We start from the raw sequence: 14,485 nt of genomic DNA, 5'->3' as shown, positions 1-14,485 counted from the left end.
TTTTAGGAAACAAGCTTCTGACAAGTTATTCTCGCAACCTTTTTCCCCCCCCACTGGTCGCAAGAAAAAAAACAAAAAAATCTTCTTTTTTTTTGGATGGGCTTCCATACCTTAGTAAGGGCTTGCTCATGAAAATAAACACAATCACTGTTGTGTCATGTGACTTGATCTTTGTCCAATCAATGTGCAGGTGACCAAACAGGCCGAGTTCTCCAAACTGCAGGATGAAATGTCAAAGGTAAACGTCACCAATGTTCACCAATTATTTGAGTGATCTTAGAATGATGCGAGATTTGCCTTTCAGCTGTCTGAAAAGTTAAAGAAGAAACAGGAGAGGTGAGACATCACTTTTTTTTTTTTCAGAGTTTTGATTGATTCTTGCAGCTCTCACGCTTTCAAACATTTTTGTTGCAGTTTCCAGCGTCTTCAGGCGGAGAAGGAGGTTCTGTACAACGATAGCAGGTCAGAGCAACACGTCATCGTCACGTCGTCGGTCCACTGTGACGAGTCCGAGACACGTCTTGTGAACTTGTGGCAAACTTGTCTACAGGACAAAGATTGAGGAGATCAACCAGAGGAAAGAGGAGGAACTCAAATTGATGAACACGCGAATCCAGAAGCTTCAGTCGGACTTGGCGGCAGCCAATCAGGTCAGAGGTCAATGTTTGGCTGTCAACATGGCAACGTAGGCCTGCTGGATTATGGAAAGATAATCACGATTATTTTGGCAATAATTGAAATCACAATTATTCAAACGATTATTTTTTGGTACAAAACAAGAAAATGTTTAAGCATTTAAAAATATTAAGACCAATAAAAAAAAAAGAAACACTAATTATGTAAGTTCCTTTTGGACCAAACAGAATTTATAATAATATATATTTAGAATAACATTATTTATTTATGTTGGCAAAAACTTGAAGTTGGAGTGCAGCTTGTGCACTGTGCTGTAGAACGATCATTGTTTGGTACAAAACAAGAAAATGTTTATATTAAAAAAAATAAAAATAAAGACAAATAAAATTCTTTGAAACACTATAATTATGAAAGTTCCTTTTGGATGAAACAAAATGCATTAGATTCGTTATTTTAAAATAAAAAAAAGGTGAAAATGTATAAATGTAAACAACTAAAAAAATATTATTTATTTATTTATTTTTTAAGTACACTCACTCACACATACAATAATGGTCTCCCGGGTGGTGAAGCGAACCCACATCACCTGCATTGAAGGCAAGGGACAGTAACCACTCTGCCACCCTGAGCCCAACTCAAAAATTAGTATTACAACTAATAATCTTTTTTTTTTTTTTAATGATTATGCTGATTTTGTAATTGTGGAGTATAATAATTGAAATGGTAATTAATGTTGATTAATTGCACAGCCCTATGGCAACGTGAAGGTTAATAGAAATTGTTTTTCTTCTGTGGTAGGTGACGGCAGAGCTGAGGGAGAAGTTTCAGACCAGCGACAAACAACACCAGCTGGCTGTGAACGCTCTGAAAGATCAGGTCAGTTGACTTCTTTTGGCAAGTCCACGAGTGCCTCAGCACTTCTTCTCTTTCTGCTGTTTCCGCCATGTTGGATGTTGTGCTCGTTTTCTGGGTTCTCTTGACTGGCATCTTCCCTCCCACCTCATTTTCTCTCACCTTTGCCTCTATGCTACCTTCTGCTGGTGATGTGCTGACACTGCAGGTAGCAAGTCAGAGTGCAGTCAGTCAGGAGCAGGTGGACAACATCCTGCAGGAGAATGATGCTCTGAGGACTAACTTAGCTGCTCTAGAACAGGTAATCTACAAGGAGAACATGCAAAAAAAAAAAAAAAAAAGAAATAGGGCTGGGTGATTATGGGTCAAGATGATTTTTTTTTTTAAACAAATATAACAACCCTTCACCAGGTTTTATAGACAATTGGAAAAATCTGAAGACCATATTGCCCAGCCCAACCTCGTCGGTGCTTTGCATGTTTCCAGCTTGACGTTCTGTCCTCCTGCTTCTGCTCCTTAGTTCTTCTTGTGTTTTCTGTCTGCAAGGCTAAAATATTTTGTAGATGTCACAACACTTTATCAATCGCAGAGACGTTCTCAGGTCTGACCATTGATTGACAGATTCAGACGAGCAAGATGCAGGAGGTCAACCTGCTGCGCGAGCAGCAGGAGGCGCAGGTGGCTGAACTGCAGCAGAGTCGAGCGGAGCAGGAAAAGCTGCTGGCCCAGAGGGATGACCTGGACTCACAGCTGCAGGTGATTTTGATGACCTTCATTGCACCCTAGCGCTGATGCCATCACTGCTTTTATTTTAAAGCCATGTTTTCCCATTGAGTTAATTATATATTATTCATCCCAGAGTCCAACCTGAGCCCATCATCAGGTGTGAAAATCCCTCACCTTTTGGCGAAGTTCGCCATTTTGAAACTCAAATTGTTCACTTACGCCAATTGTGCAGATCCGATGAGAAAATATTTCAGGGGTGGGGTGTCATGTCATCTGTGGAACGAGCTCATTCTGGGGCTAATGAACCATTTTAACTGCAATTATTTTTTTGTTCATGGGTGTCAGGTTTTCTGTTAGACTACAAGGAGAAACCCCGGTTAAATAAGGAGGAAAAGGCCATTATCTGGCAACCCGGCTGCGAACAAATGGTCCAAGGCAATTCTGTCATCAAAATGCAACACGTGCGGCGTGGTTGCCTTATGTCGCTTGCATTGCAGCCGCTCCATATGGAATTCTGCCGTCTCTAAGCATCTTTTAAGCTGTTTAATGAAACACCCAATTGGAGTTTACTATAAAACTAAAACACAACATGAAGAATTACTCAACTCAAACTCAAGTTTATTTATATAGTGCTTTCAAACAGCCTGAGCTGTCACAACGCGCTTTACAGGAACACAAAAAACAAACATAACATAACATAAAACATTAACACCAATTACACGTATTGTATATTTAAATGCAAAACATCATTCGTTTATAAACAATCGCTAGCGCTAATGTTAAGTGATTGGACCATCCCGTTTAAATGCTAACGGAAAATTAGCATCAACTTCGAGAATGATCTTCCTTCTATAACAAATATTCACACACAAACGCTGTGGACACACACAGGTAAGATAAAACTACTCACAGGTGCATTTTTTTTTTAAATTACCACTGCTTGTCACATCCACCGAAGTGGGGTGAAATTTGTTCTCCGCATTTGACCCGTCCCCTGGGGGAGCGGTGAGCAGCAGCAGGGGCCGCGCTCAGGAATCATTTTTGGTGATCTAACCCCCCAATTCCAACCCTTAATGCTAAGTGTCAAGCAGGGAGGCAATTGGGTCCCGTTTTTATAGTCTTTGGTATGACCCGGCCGGGGATTGAACCCACGACCTCCCAGTCTCAGGGTGGACACTCTACCACTAGATCACTGAGCCTTTTTCCCAATCTTTGAAAACGAGTTATGTTAAAAGCTAAAATGGACCTTCTGTCTCATTTTAAGTGTACTGGATCCATATTCGGTACCACACTCCCCTAAGAGACCAACACGCTCAGGAACAGTCATTTATTTTTTTAAATTGCCATTTTATTAGTAAGTATTCTTATTTTACTCTCTTGCTGATTGAATTTCTCCTTGTCCTTTTAAGTTATATTTAGTTTAATTTAAAGGATTCAAGGAATTTTCCTATCCACAAAATTCAAAGATACAAATATACTAACACACGTTTCCATATGGAATGGCACAAACTACAGTCTCAGATTAGCCCACTAAGTCCCAGGATTTGTGAAGATAAGATCAAATAAATATGATTAAGAGATAAGGTTAAAACCAAAAATGAAAAGGCTTGAATTAGGAACTACGAACGAGTTCATTTGAAAATTTGTGAGCTGAACTTTGAAGTAGTTTGCCTCAAATGAACTTTCCCAACACTGAAGCCTTCATAGATGCAAACAGTTTACATTTATTTAACTCCATAAAAGTTGTATGCTGTTGTGCATTTCAGGAGAGAAGTTGTAAATCTATTTCTTATACTGCATAATGTGACCGATATGCTGTTTGTTTATTGTTAAATAAACACTCCTCAGAACAGTAGCAAAGCTGTGCTGAACTTTCTCCATTTATTGACAATCTGTCTTGCCCTTGACTGACTTGAGACATTTCCAGATACTTTTGTGGCCCTTTGCAGCATTGGGCAACTTAGCAGTTTTTCTTTTGTTGTCTTCTGAGAGCTACTTTGTGCAAGGCATGGCTCATATTGGGCGAAACTTCTTGAGAATAGAAAATTCAATGTCATAAACGTGGGGGTTCACATTTATACTAACTACACTGCACCCAATAAGTATTATCATGTACAATTATAATAATTTTATGACCGATTTATGCAAAAATGTGAGTCAATTAGAGGGTTCACGTCAATGTTTTTGCAACTGTATTAATACAGGCCGTTTCATTCCTTGTGCCCTTGACTGTCCCTCTTTCAGGAGTCAAGTTTTGCAAACAGGAAGTTGTTGGAGCAACTAACAGAAGAAGGACAAGAAAAGGAGAATCTGCTGAGAGAATTGGATGAGAGCAAAAAGGTATATACACACACACCATTCAATTTGATAATAACCATATGCAGTCATCTGTTTGTACAATATAATGTACGTTTGTATGCAGATTGCAGAGAAGAGGAAAGCCATGTTAGACGATATGGCTATTCAGCTAAACCAGGAGAAGTCCAACCACAAGGAGGCGCTGTCGGACCTCAAGCTGCAGCACGAGAAGGAGGTGAGCTGGACCACTACATCTGTTGCGTATCATAAATACATTTTTTTTTTTTTAACTTTTACACAGTTTGACTTTGAAAATGTGCCAGATGCTCTCCCCAATGCAAATCATTGAGCATATTTTTCACAAATTCATGTTGTGGATTATTTTTCCCTCCTGTGTCCTCACTGCTTCCGTATGTCGCGTCCTGCAGGTCCTTGGCGTGAGGGCCCGCTATGAGAAGGAACTTCGAGGTCTTCACGAGGAGAAAAATCGCTCAGAAGAGGACATCCGGCAGCAACTCCGAGATGAAAAGGTGAGCAAGAAGAAGAAGAAGAGGATTCTCATTCTGACATCATTCTCATTAAATATTTTGCATTTCAGGCACGTAGCAAAGAGTTGGAGAGTCTTCAGACCAAAGTGCAAGAACTGCACAGTCAGCTGCAGTCAATGGAAGAAACCAAAGGATGGTTTGAACGACGACTCAATGAAGCTCAGGTGGGTGGTGAGGACATAATACTGATGTTTTAAATCATGGATGGGCAAAGTACTTCAGGCCCTCGTCTTTAATCTGAACATTTTTTTTATTTAGAGGATAGCCTACTTACTGTAAGCCCTCAAATGGGGAAACATTGGCCAGTCCACTTTTTAGCTTGTTAATGCTGAGTGGATTAAGCACTTTTCCCATTGCATTAAATAGGGGTTCACTGTATTTATTATTTGTACTGTGTGTGTGAGCAGGAAAACACAGACAAGTTGACGTTGGACCATCAGGCAGCTGTCAAAACTCTCCAGGAACAACATACGCTTGATCTACAGGTAAGAAACAGAATGGGACCTGTTCTGTGTGCAGTGAATATCCTGTTAATATATGTATAAATAATGGTCTGAATAAATAAATAATGATATGAATGGATTATTCGATATGATATATGATATACATTATGAATGATGATGTGTTGTTTAATGTTTGCATCACGGAGATTACTGGAAGTGAATTTCCCTTGTGGATAAATAAAGTAGCTATATGGCGAGCTACAGTAACTAAACTATCTAGCTAGTTAGTTACACCATTTAGAAATAGTTTAAACAATAGTGAATTAGAATGAAAATCTAAAAAAAACACCCATCCAAGTTTTTCTTTAGTTTAACAATTTCTGAAACTGTTCTCTGAGAAGTTTCTTCTCCCTTTTGCCAGATTGTAATGATAATGATTGTAATGATAACATGTAACAAACAGTAGACAATATCTCACCCAAACTCTGAAAATAAAATCCATGTCATCCTTATGGGTGCTTGTGTGTGCTTTACTGTACACTTTTTTTAGACTTCAGGTGCAGATATTTTTTTTCTTCACCATAATATAATAATTTAGAAACTGCATTTTGCACTTACTTATGTTGTCTTTGTAAGATATTAAAATCGTTTTACTTATCTGAAACTTGTTAGTGTGATACATATGCAAATCATGATGGGGGCAAATACTTTTTCACGGCACCGAATATGTTGTCAATTATGTACAACTTAGTCTAAGCAGTCCGAGACGGAAGCAGTCCATGGGCAGTTGTTAGAAGTCCAGAATCAGCGAGATGAACACCAAAGCGCCATCGTCAAACTCAAACAGGTCAGCATCAACATGCACACCACATCCATATTGAAATATGGACTATCATATGTTTTTTGTTTCTCAGAAACGGCAATAATGTTCCTTCAAATTTGACCCGGGCGGGGTAGGCTACATTTCCAAAATTGTCAAAGACCTATATATACATAATAATAATAATAATAATAATAATAATAACCCCACTAATCTGTAAAATTCATGCCGTAAAACTACTTAAATTTAAGATTTAATGACATTTAAATGGGTCAATTTGACACAATGAAGCTTTAAAATACACCAAAACACGAAAATTTTTCGTACCCAAGAACTCATCTTCTGTTTCTGCAGGAGATCAAAGACACTGTGGATGGGCAGAGGATTTTAGAGAAGAAAGGAAGTGCAGCGGTGAGTGTTTGCTTTAGTGTGAGCATGCGTGCACACTTGTGAGCGTGATAAGACGGATGAGAGAAAGCCTAATAACGTCACAACTCACACAAAAAAATGTCACAATATTTGCAGATCCTTGCTTTTGTTTGGATTCTGATGATATGTAAATGAACAGCACTTGTGTGTATGTGTGGAACCCCTGTATGCCCAAATATGGTCAATATAATAGCTGTTTTTTAGGTATCATACATTTCAGTAAGCCTGGTTTGTTAAAAATCGATAGCATAATGCTTCATTGCAGACGGAAGTGTGTCAGCCACAAAGTTAAGTTTGCATGCATTTTAATATGTGCTGATTACACTGCTTAGTCATCATCGAAAAGAGTTTGTGAATATGTGGTCACCACAGTCGTTGGCTTTTGTGAAGCATTAAAGCCTTTTTGTGTTGTTGGGGGATCAGCAGAAGTGCAGTGATGCACACGGCTGACGGCGGATAATACAAATGAGAATAGCATCACAAGAAGAAGACTATACTTGATACTAGATGTATGTATTTATAATTATATGCATGTGTGTTTACAGTTGAAGGACTTAAAGAGACAGTTGCAGCTAGAAAGGAAGCGAGCAGACAAACTGCAGGAGAGACTTCAAGAAATCCTAACCAACAGCAAGAGCAGAACAGGTACCAGTCTGAGCGCCTCATGATAGCTTAACTAAAAGTGCGAGCAGCAACGAGCGTGTCCTGACATCTGCTTTTTAGTATCAAATCCGTGAAATGATATCCAAACTTTTGACATCGTCCTTGAATTGAGACTTTTTGGTCATCCTGTTATAGTATACATGGCCACCCAATTTGGTGTAACTTGAAACCACTGTTGGGGGATCTGTTTCGCTATCTTCCATTGGGGCACTCCTGAGTGAGTATTGGGCACCACTAAAATATGTACTTTTTTTTTCATCAGAGTAAAAGCGTTTTCAAAAACTGGAGCGTTTTTATGTATGTTGAAGACCCCAAAAAGGGAGGATACAGTAATAGAAGGATGTGTGCATGTGCGTGGGTGGGGATTTGTTGAGTGAGCAAAGAATCCAAAAGATCAGCAGCATCACGTGAACCCGTCAGGCCTCATTCCGGAACCGTCTCCTAAATATTTCATACAGCGCTTCGATTCCCTATGCTACACGTTTTATCGCGCACGCACACAGAGTACCATGTATATTCTATAAAGGACAGATAAATGTTTGAAAAGCATTTCTGGACATTGGACAAAGCTGACATTTGAAAAATGACTGGGGCCTGACTGATATGTTTTTTTTTTTTTAGGCTGATGCTGATTCCAATATTAACAGTTTGACCGCCAAAAATGTTTAATAACGTATGCTAAAATCCTAATGAATCCCGCCATAAACGTTGATTGACATCAACTGTTTTTTTTTTTTTTTGTATTTTTATTTTTTTTTAAATCAATGGGCAAGTTCTTGTAAAATGCTGCCTGCTCAATGGAGTTGTGAAATCAAAAAACAGCCACTAACTATGGCCAGCAGATAGCAGCATTTTATATTTTTTTCAATGGGCTCAAGGTTGATGAAATTACAATGAAACATGACAAATCTAATGAAATAGAACGTTTTCAAGGATGACGTGAATGATCAAAGCCTTTGTCATATTAAATATAATTCACAGAGCGTTATTAAACACAAAATATTAGTGTCAAAGTCACCGTTGTGCAGAAAATGTATCTTTTCACAAAAAGATTGTTTTCTCCTTATCTTTTCTATTTTCACTTATTTCATTCAAATGACCTATTTTCCAATGGTGATTACTAAAGAAAATAAGATAGAAACATATTTTTTTTCTAATGAAAGAATGGAATCCCATATTTCATATGGTATCCACCATGTTCATGTAGTCATCACGCACAATATTCTGTTTGCCTTGAAAGATGAGTGAAAATGCTCAAAATCCTCTGGCACTATTGAGGTTGTTTTTTGGATAACATTTGTCAGTCAAAGTTTTGTGTAGAATAAAATTCCGATTGCCGATTTATCGGTAGATTAATTCAGACCATATATAAATGATTACATTTTCATCTTTTAGTCTCTAAATTATTAAAACAGGCAGAACATTTTACAATACTTTTAGTGCATGTTGTATTTAAGGTTATAACATTGAGATAGATAAATAGGCAAAAATCAGCATTTTTTTTTTCTTTTCGATTAGGAAAGCGCTAATGTCGTCCCATTAATCAGTCTAAGAAGGGCCACTTCCAGACTAGTATGTGCCTAAAAGGGGTGTGTCTTTGCCTGAAAAGGGGTGTGTCCTTGTAATAAAAGGGAACGTTTATATGGAAAAATGGGTGTGCTTGACTTTAAAGGGCCATGTCATTATCTTAAAGGGGTGTGTCCCCATCATAAGGGCCGTTCTCTTCCAAATGTGTTTTCTTGCTCCAAAACTTGATTTGTGTTGTTTACCTAAAACGGGTACATTCTTAGTTGTCGTTCAAAATCGTGTTGAGGTGCCCATTGTGAGAGTACAGTAAACCTTCGGCATTACATTACAAGCCAACTTAAAGTTAGCTCCATTCGTACAGTACATGTACATTTAGGGAAGGGTACCTTTTCTGGTGTATGTAACTGTGAGAATAGTTAGAGTGAAGTTGAGCTGTGTGTCTTGCTCTCTATTCTCCCGCAATAGCTTTCAGGTTGACAGTAATAGCAATCGAAGTTTGCTTTTTGAAATTAAGCCAGTGTTATTAGCTAACAGGATGTGGTTCCTTCCTCTTCCCGCAGGCCTTGAGGAGTTGGTCTTGTCCGAGATCAACAGTCCCAGTCGCACTCAGCAGACCGGCGACTCGTCCTCCGTCTCGTCCTTCTCCTACCGAGACATGATGAAGGAGAGCCAGAGCAGCGGTCAGAACAAGGTGCATCAAGTCGGGCCAAACTCATTGTTTGATGGTGTGGAGGGGGAGGGGGCACACATGTGCAAACGCCTGTATTTGTCACCAGTCGGGAGGAGGAAGTCCTCAGTGTCAGCGGGCCGCTGAGCTTTCCGACGACGAGCTGGGCGAACTCTTCCAGAGGCTTGCTGAGGTCCAGCAGGAGAAATGGATGCTGGAGGAAAAGGTCAGCTCCGCCATTGAGTTGGTCCGTTGCCGGGTCATTCGTTTATAGAACACATTTTGTCACCTTTATTCTGATGGTTAGAAATCTACTCTAAGGAAAGAAGGTTCAAGTCTTAAGAGAAGGGAAAGTCCCAATAGATGGTCGAGTCTAAAGTGAAGGATCTAGTCCCGAGAAAGATTCATGTGCAACTCCCAATGAAAGTTTTTAGGCCTGAGAGAAGACAAATCCCAAGAAAACTTTCTAGTTCCCAAGAAAAGGTTCTACTCCTGAAAGAAGTTTATAGTAGAAAAGGAAGCTTCTCGTCCCAAGATAACGTTTGGGATAAAGTTCTACTCCCAACTCAATATTCTAGGCTCAAATTAAGTTCTTGTCTCAAGAGAAGGTTCTGGTCTCGATTGATAGTCCCGATTGAATGGCCAAGTCCAAAATAAAGGTTCTAGACCTGAGAGAATGGTCTAGTCCACATTGAAGGTTTTAATCACAGGATAAGGTTCACGGGGTAAGAGAAGACACTAGTCCTAGGAGGTTTTAGTCCTGAGTACATGCAATTCCTAAGACTAGTTCTAGTCCAAACTGAAGGTTCGAGTCCAGAGACAAGGTTTACATCCCGTGACAAGGTTTTAGTCCTGATAGAACGCACAATTCCCATCCCAAGACAAGGTTCTAGTTCCAATAGAAGATAATTATTCCAAGGGAAGCCTCTAGTTCCTCTGTTTCAATACAAAGTTGCCACCCTAAGAGAAGTACTAGTCTCAAGAGAATGATGATCCAAAGTGAAGTTTTTAGTTTGGAGAATTGGAGGTTTCATCTCAGGAGATTATTTTTTATTTTTTTTTTTTTTTTTTTTTTTTTTTTTTTTTTCTCCTAAGTCCTTAGAGGGTCTTTTAGTCCCAAATGAAGGTTCTTTTCTTGTCCTAAGAGAAAGTTCTAGACCTGCTAGAATAAAATCTTCTCCCATTTTTCCACATCCAATATGGTTTCAAGGTACACATCATCTTGCATGTCTGCCGTCCATCGCCAGCATCTGCTCATTGGTTGCCGTCCTTGTCACGTGACCACTGACGTGTGATTGATAGGTAAAACATCTGGAGGTGAGCTGCTCGTCCATGGCAGAGGACATCTGCAGGAAGAGCGCCATCATCGAGACTTACGTCATGGACAGCCGCATAGGTGAGCATGGGCAGCGCATTCACAATGTCGCAGTTAATGTTCAAATTTGTCAAAAATTATAATTATTATGATTAATTAATATTATTATCATTATTGAACAAAATAATTAGCCACGATCTAAAACTATTTATTTTAATATTCAAATAGCCTTTTTATTTGATTTATAGCTTAATTAAAACAGCAATTATGTAATGAATTTTATTTTACAATATATCAATTAGGTAATTATGGAATAGAAATAAAATAAAAAAAATATTATCAACTTGTTTATTTTGCCAAATATTTTTATTTTATAATTTATAACATTTAATCAAATGGGTAAAAAGGCATAATTGTTTATTTTCATAATGTATGTTTTTGTATTACTTACCATCAATCAAGTAACCAATTATTTAACAGCAAAATATGTAAGCACAAAATAAACACAAATGGCATAAATTATTTAAAAATTGTATTCTTTATTTTACTAATATTTTTATTTTATTTATGCACGTAAATTAATTATTTTATGAAAGATATACATTTGTCTTTTACAAATATTTATTGTTGACAAATATCAACTAACCAATGATTTGTCAAAATGAAATTTTATATTTTACTGAGCACTGTAGTAGCTCAACCAATTCTTTGATAAAATAAATATAATGGTGTCGAATTGTATGTTGTATTATTTACTATAAATCAACCACATATGTAATAAAATACATTTTATTGGGTTTATTTTACTAATATTTTATTATTTATTTACAATAAATCACTCTATTTAATTTAATAATACTAAGTTGTACAATTGCAATTGTTTTGTTGTAGTATGTACTATAAGTCAATGAACCTATTGTTTAATCAAATAAATAAAAATGCTGTGAATTTTTTAATTTTACTAATATTTTTATTTTAACTCATTCACTCGCAGCCATTTTCAGTGAAGCAACCCCCTTCGCTCCCGACTGTTTGACTGGATTTTGACTGATTTTTGCAAGGCCCACAGAATATTGTTCTATTGCTATAAAAACATGGAACTTACCAAATGAAAAATTAGTCTCTTCTTTCATCAGGGGGAAAAAAAAGTATATTTCTATGTGTTTCCGTTTTGCAACAATTAGCATTAGAAAACAGTGGCGAAAGAGCTTTTTGCAACATGGCCCTGGTTGATCTCTTATTCTTTTTAAGTAACCTCTTCAGGTCTGGGGCTGCATCAAAGCCTTCTGTATGCTTTAGCATAAAAACAAACAAACAAATATATTTTTTGGACCAAAGCAATATTTAAAATAGAACGTTTTTATACGTTTTTTGGGAGCAAATGAGTTAATATTTGCAGCAATTCAAATGACTGTTTAATGGACAAAAAATATAATGTGTACTGTTTTAAATGTCATTGATTTTTTTTATGGTAAATATTATCCAAATACATAATCAAATAAATAAAAATGGGGTGCAGGGTGGGCAGCGTCATGTTTACAGTGTAAAAAATATTGCTTTTGCGTCCTCACTATGTATCTCCTATCTTCAGATGTGTCAGGCGGCGCCGTGGGTGGTCACGGAGCCTCTCAGGTTGACCGAGGAGGTCTGGGTTCCGTCTTGAGGGACCTGGTCAAGTCCGGGGACGAGAACCTGCGCGAAATGAACAAGAAGCTGCAGAACATGTTGGAGGAGCAGCTGACAAAGAACATGCACCTTCACAAGGTAAAAAGTCCAACACGTTTTGCTACAGTTTTTCTAGTCCACTTGTTAGATAGACAACACCCGCAGCAGCCATATTTGATAAGGACTTTCTTGCCCCCCTCTAGTGGCCAAAAAACAGAAGACATGTGTCTGTCTGTTTGTCTGTCTTTCAGGATATGGAGGTTTTGTCCCAGGAATTAGTCCGTCTCAGTAAAGAACCAGCTCCTGATGACAGTTCTGTTGGCTCCGGTTGAGATTACATCCTGAGTCATCTGTCCATTCCCAAAAATATCGTACTCGCCTCAGATGGCTGCGACTATCACCTGGGACTGAATTCGAACGGGCCTGGAGCGTTATTTCGGCCGTCCGGGTTATGTTTAAATGCTGGAATGTCTCCATACAGCCAAAGCATGCAAGGAATGGAAATGCTCAGCGTTGTTCTTAACGAATGTACTGTAATTAACGCATACCAAACTCACATTAGGTTCCACTTGAGCCTTTCTACAACGACCTCCATTGCAATTAAACACTTACTTCCATTGTACAGACCTCATTACTCCTAACCCGCCCTCTACAGTATATGAAAAGAAAAAAAAACTATTTGAGGTATCTGGTGTCTGTCTACGGTCATCATATCAGTTCATGCCTTTACGTCATGTCGGGCTAGGTCTACTCTACGCTCTGGCCGTTCACCAGGAGATCCTACATTACACGCAATGTCAATTGATTTGGGGCTACGACTCTTTGTTAGAACATCTGTTGCAGTCTTTACTTCTAATCAAAGCTTATATGAATGTGAGTGGAATATATAAATATATATATATTTAAAAACTGTTTTGTTAATAATTCTATCATTTTGTTATTTTTATTTGTTTTGAAACTGTTCAACATCACATCTGTAAATGGAATTGTCTTAATTGTTGTTGGGCTGAGTCTTTGTCCTGCTTACTGTATCAGATCTTTATTTATAAAAGAAGTGTTTGCTATCTGTGTTGCCTTCACTCTTAAACACTAAATGGATTATTGTCACATCCATGGATTGTTTTTATTTTTTATTTTTATTTTTTTGTTCTGGCGTGTTTCTGGAGTCTTGGGAATCTGGGATCAATCTATGTTCTAGGCCTTGAAAAGAAATTGAACTGAAACTAAATAGGAAAAAAAAGAACATTTCTATCATAAAGTAAAATAAAGTTAGTGAAAACTACATTTGTATCTTTTGTGTCCTTGGTTACACTGAGCTCCAATTAAAACTTTTTGAGGGAGGTCAGTGTAAATCCGACTGTCCTGTCTAGGGTTAGCAATATGGCTGTAAAAAAAAAAAAAAATGCAATTTACAAAACAAACATGGCAACATTGAAGTTATTCTTTGCATGTATAAAAACAATATAGGGAGGTTGCAAGAAGGAACTTTGTGTATGGATCCATCAATACAATATGATTTAACATCACAAAAGTGAAAGGAATCAATATAATCCCAAATGCATCAATAATAAGGAATTACAAATTGCAAAATGACATGTATACATAAAAAAGGTGACAATAATACACAAGGGAGGATATGGCTGTAAAGTGCATTATGCTTCTGATGCGTCCTAATGTTTGGGGGTCTAAAGCAGTGCCAGTGACGCACAGCTTGTGAATGAGTCCCCATTTCTAACACTTGCAGTTAGTGAGCTAGCTAAGCCAACAGCCTCAAAAATACATTTTCTTCACACAATTCACAGAACTACTCGGTGTCCATTTTCTTCCACTAATCCGGAATTGGGTCACAGGCATCTTAATGTCATTTCAATTCCCCATCAAAGAGGTATCACCCAT

General features: G+C 37.9%; 1 protein-coding gene across 3 annotated transcripts in view; it reads left to right on the top strand.

Annotated features, from left to right (window-relative positions):
- gripap1 (GRIP1 associated protein 1) overlaps positions 1-13,871 on the top strand; it is a 17,116-nt gene extending 3,245 nt beyond the window's left edge. For 2 of the 3 annotated variants that reach the window (XM_077514228.1, XM_077514230.1), the window contains exons 10-29: positions 191-238; positions 305-336; positions 415-462; positions 551-650; positions 1,435-1,512; positions 1,697-1,789; positions 2,110-2,244; positions 4,459-4,554; positions 4,637-4,747; positions 4,941-5,042; positions 5,111-5,224; positions 5,468-5,545; positions 6,255-6,350; positions 6,678-6,734; positions 7,298-7,397; positions 9,503-9,633; positions 9,719-9,835; positions 10,912-11,005; positions 12,516-12,688; positions 12,841-13,871. In XM_077514228.1, the coding sequence (XP_077370354.1) occupies positions 191-238; positions 305-336; positions 415-462; positions 551-650; positions 1,435-1,512; positions 1,697-1,789; positions 2,110-2,244; positions 4,459-4,554; positions 4,637-4,747; positions 4,941-5,042; positions 5,111-5,224; positions 5,468-5,545; positions 6,255-6,350; positions 6,678-6,734; positions 7,298-7,397; positions 9,503-9,633; positions 9,719-9,835; positions 10,912-11,005; positions 12,516-12,688; positions 12,841-12,921 (1,884 nt within the window). In that variant the 3' untranslated portion in view covers positions 12,922-13,871. The remainder of the gene's footprint in view (positions 1-190; positions 239-304; positions 337-414; positions 463-550; positions 651-1,434; positions 1,513-1,696; positions 1,790-2,109; positions 2,245-4,458; positions 4,555-4,636; positions 4,748-4,940; positions 5,043-5,110; positions 5,225-5,467; positions 5,546-6,254; positions 6,351-6,677; positions 6,735-7,297; positions 7,398-9,502; positions 9,634-9,718; positions 9,836-10,911; positions 11,006-12,515; positions 12,689-12,840) is intronic. The other variant, XM_077514229.1, reaches the window with a different exon arrangement.
- Positions 13,872-14,485: the final 614 nt, after the last annotated feature.

Source organism: Festucalex cinctus, chromosome 2 (assembly GCF_051991245.1).
Source record: "Festucalex cinctus isolate MCC-2025b chromosome 2, RoL_Fcin_1.0, whole genome shotgun sequence".
Lineage (NCBI taxonomy): Eukaryota > Metazoa > Chordata > Actinopteri > Syngnathiformes > Syngnathidae > Festucalex > Festucalex cinctus.
This window is presented reverse-complemented; position numbering and strand designations above follow the sequence as displayed.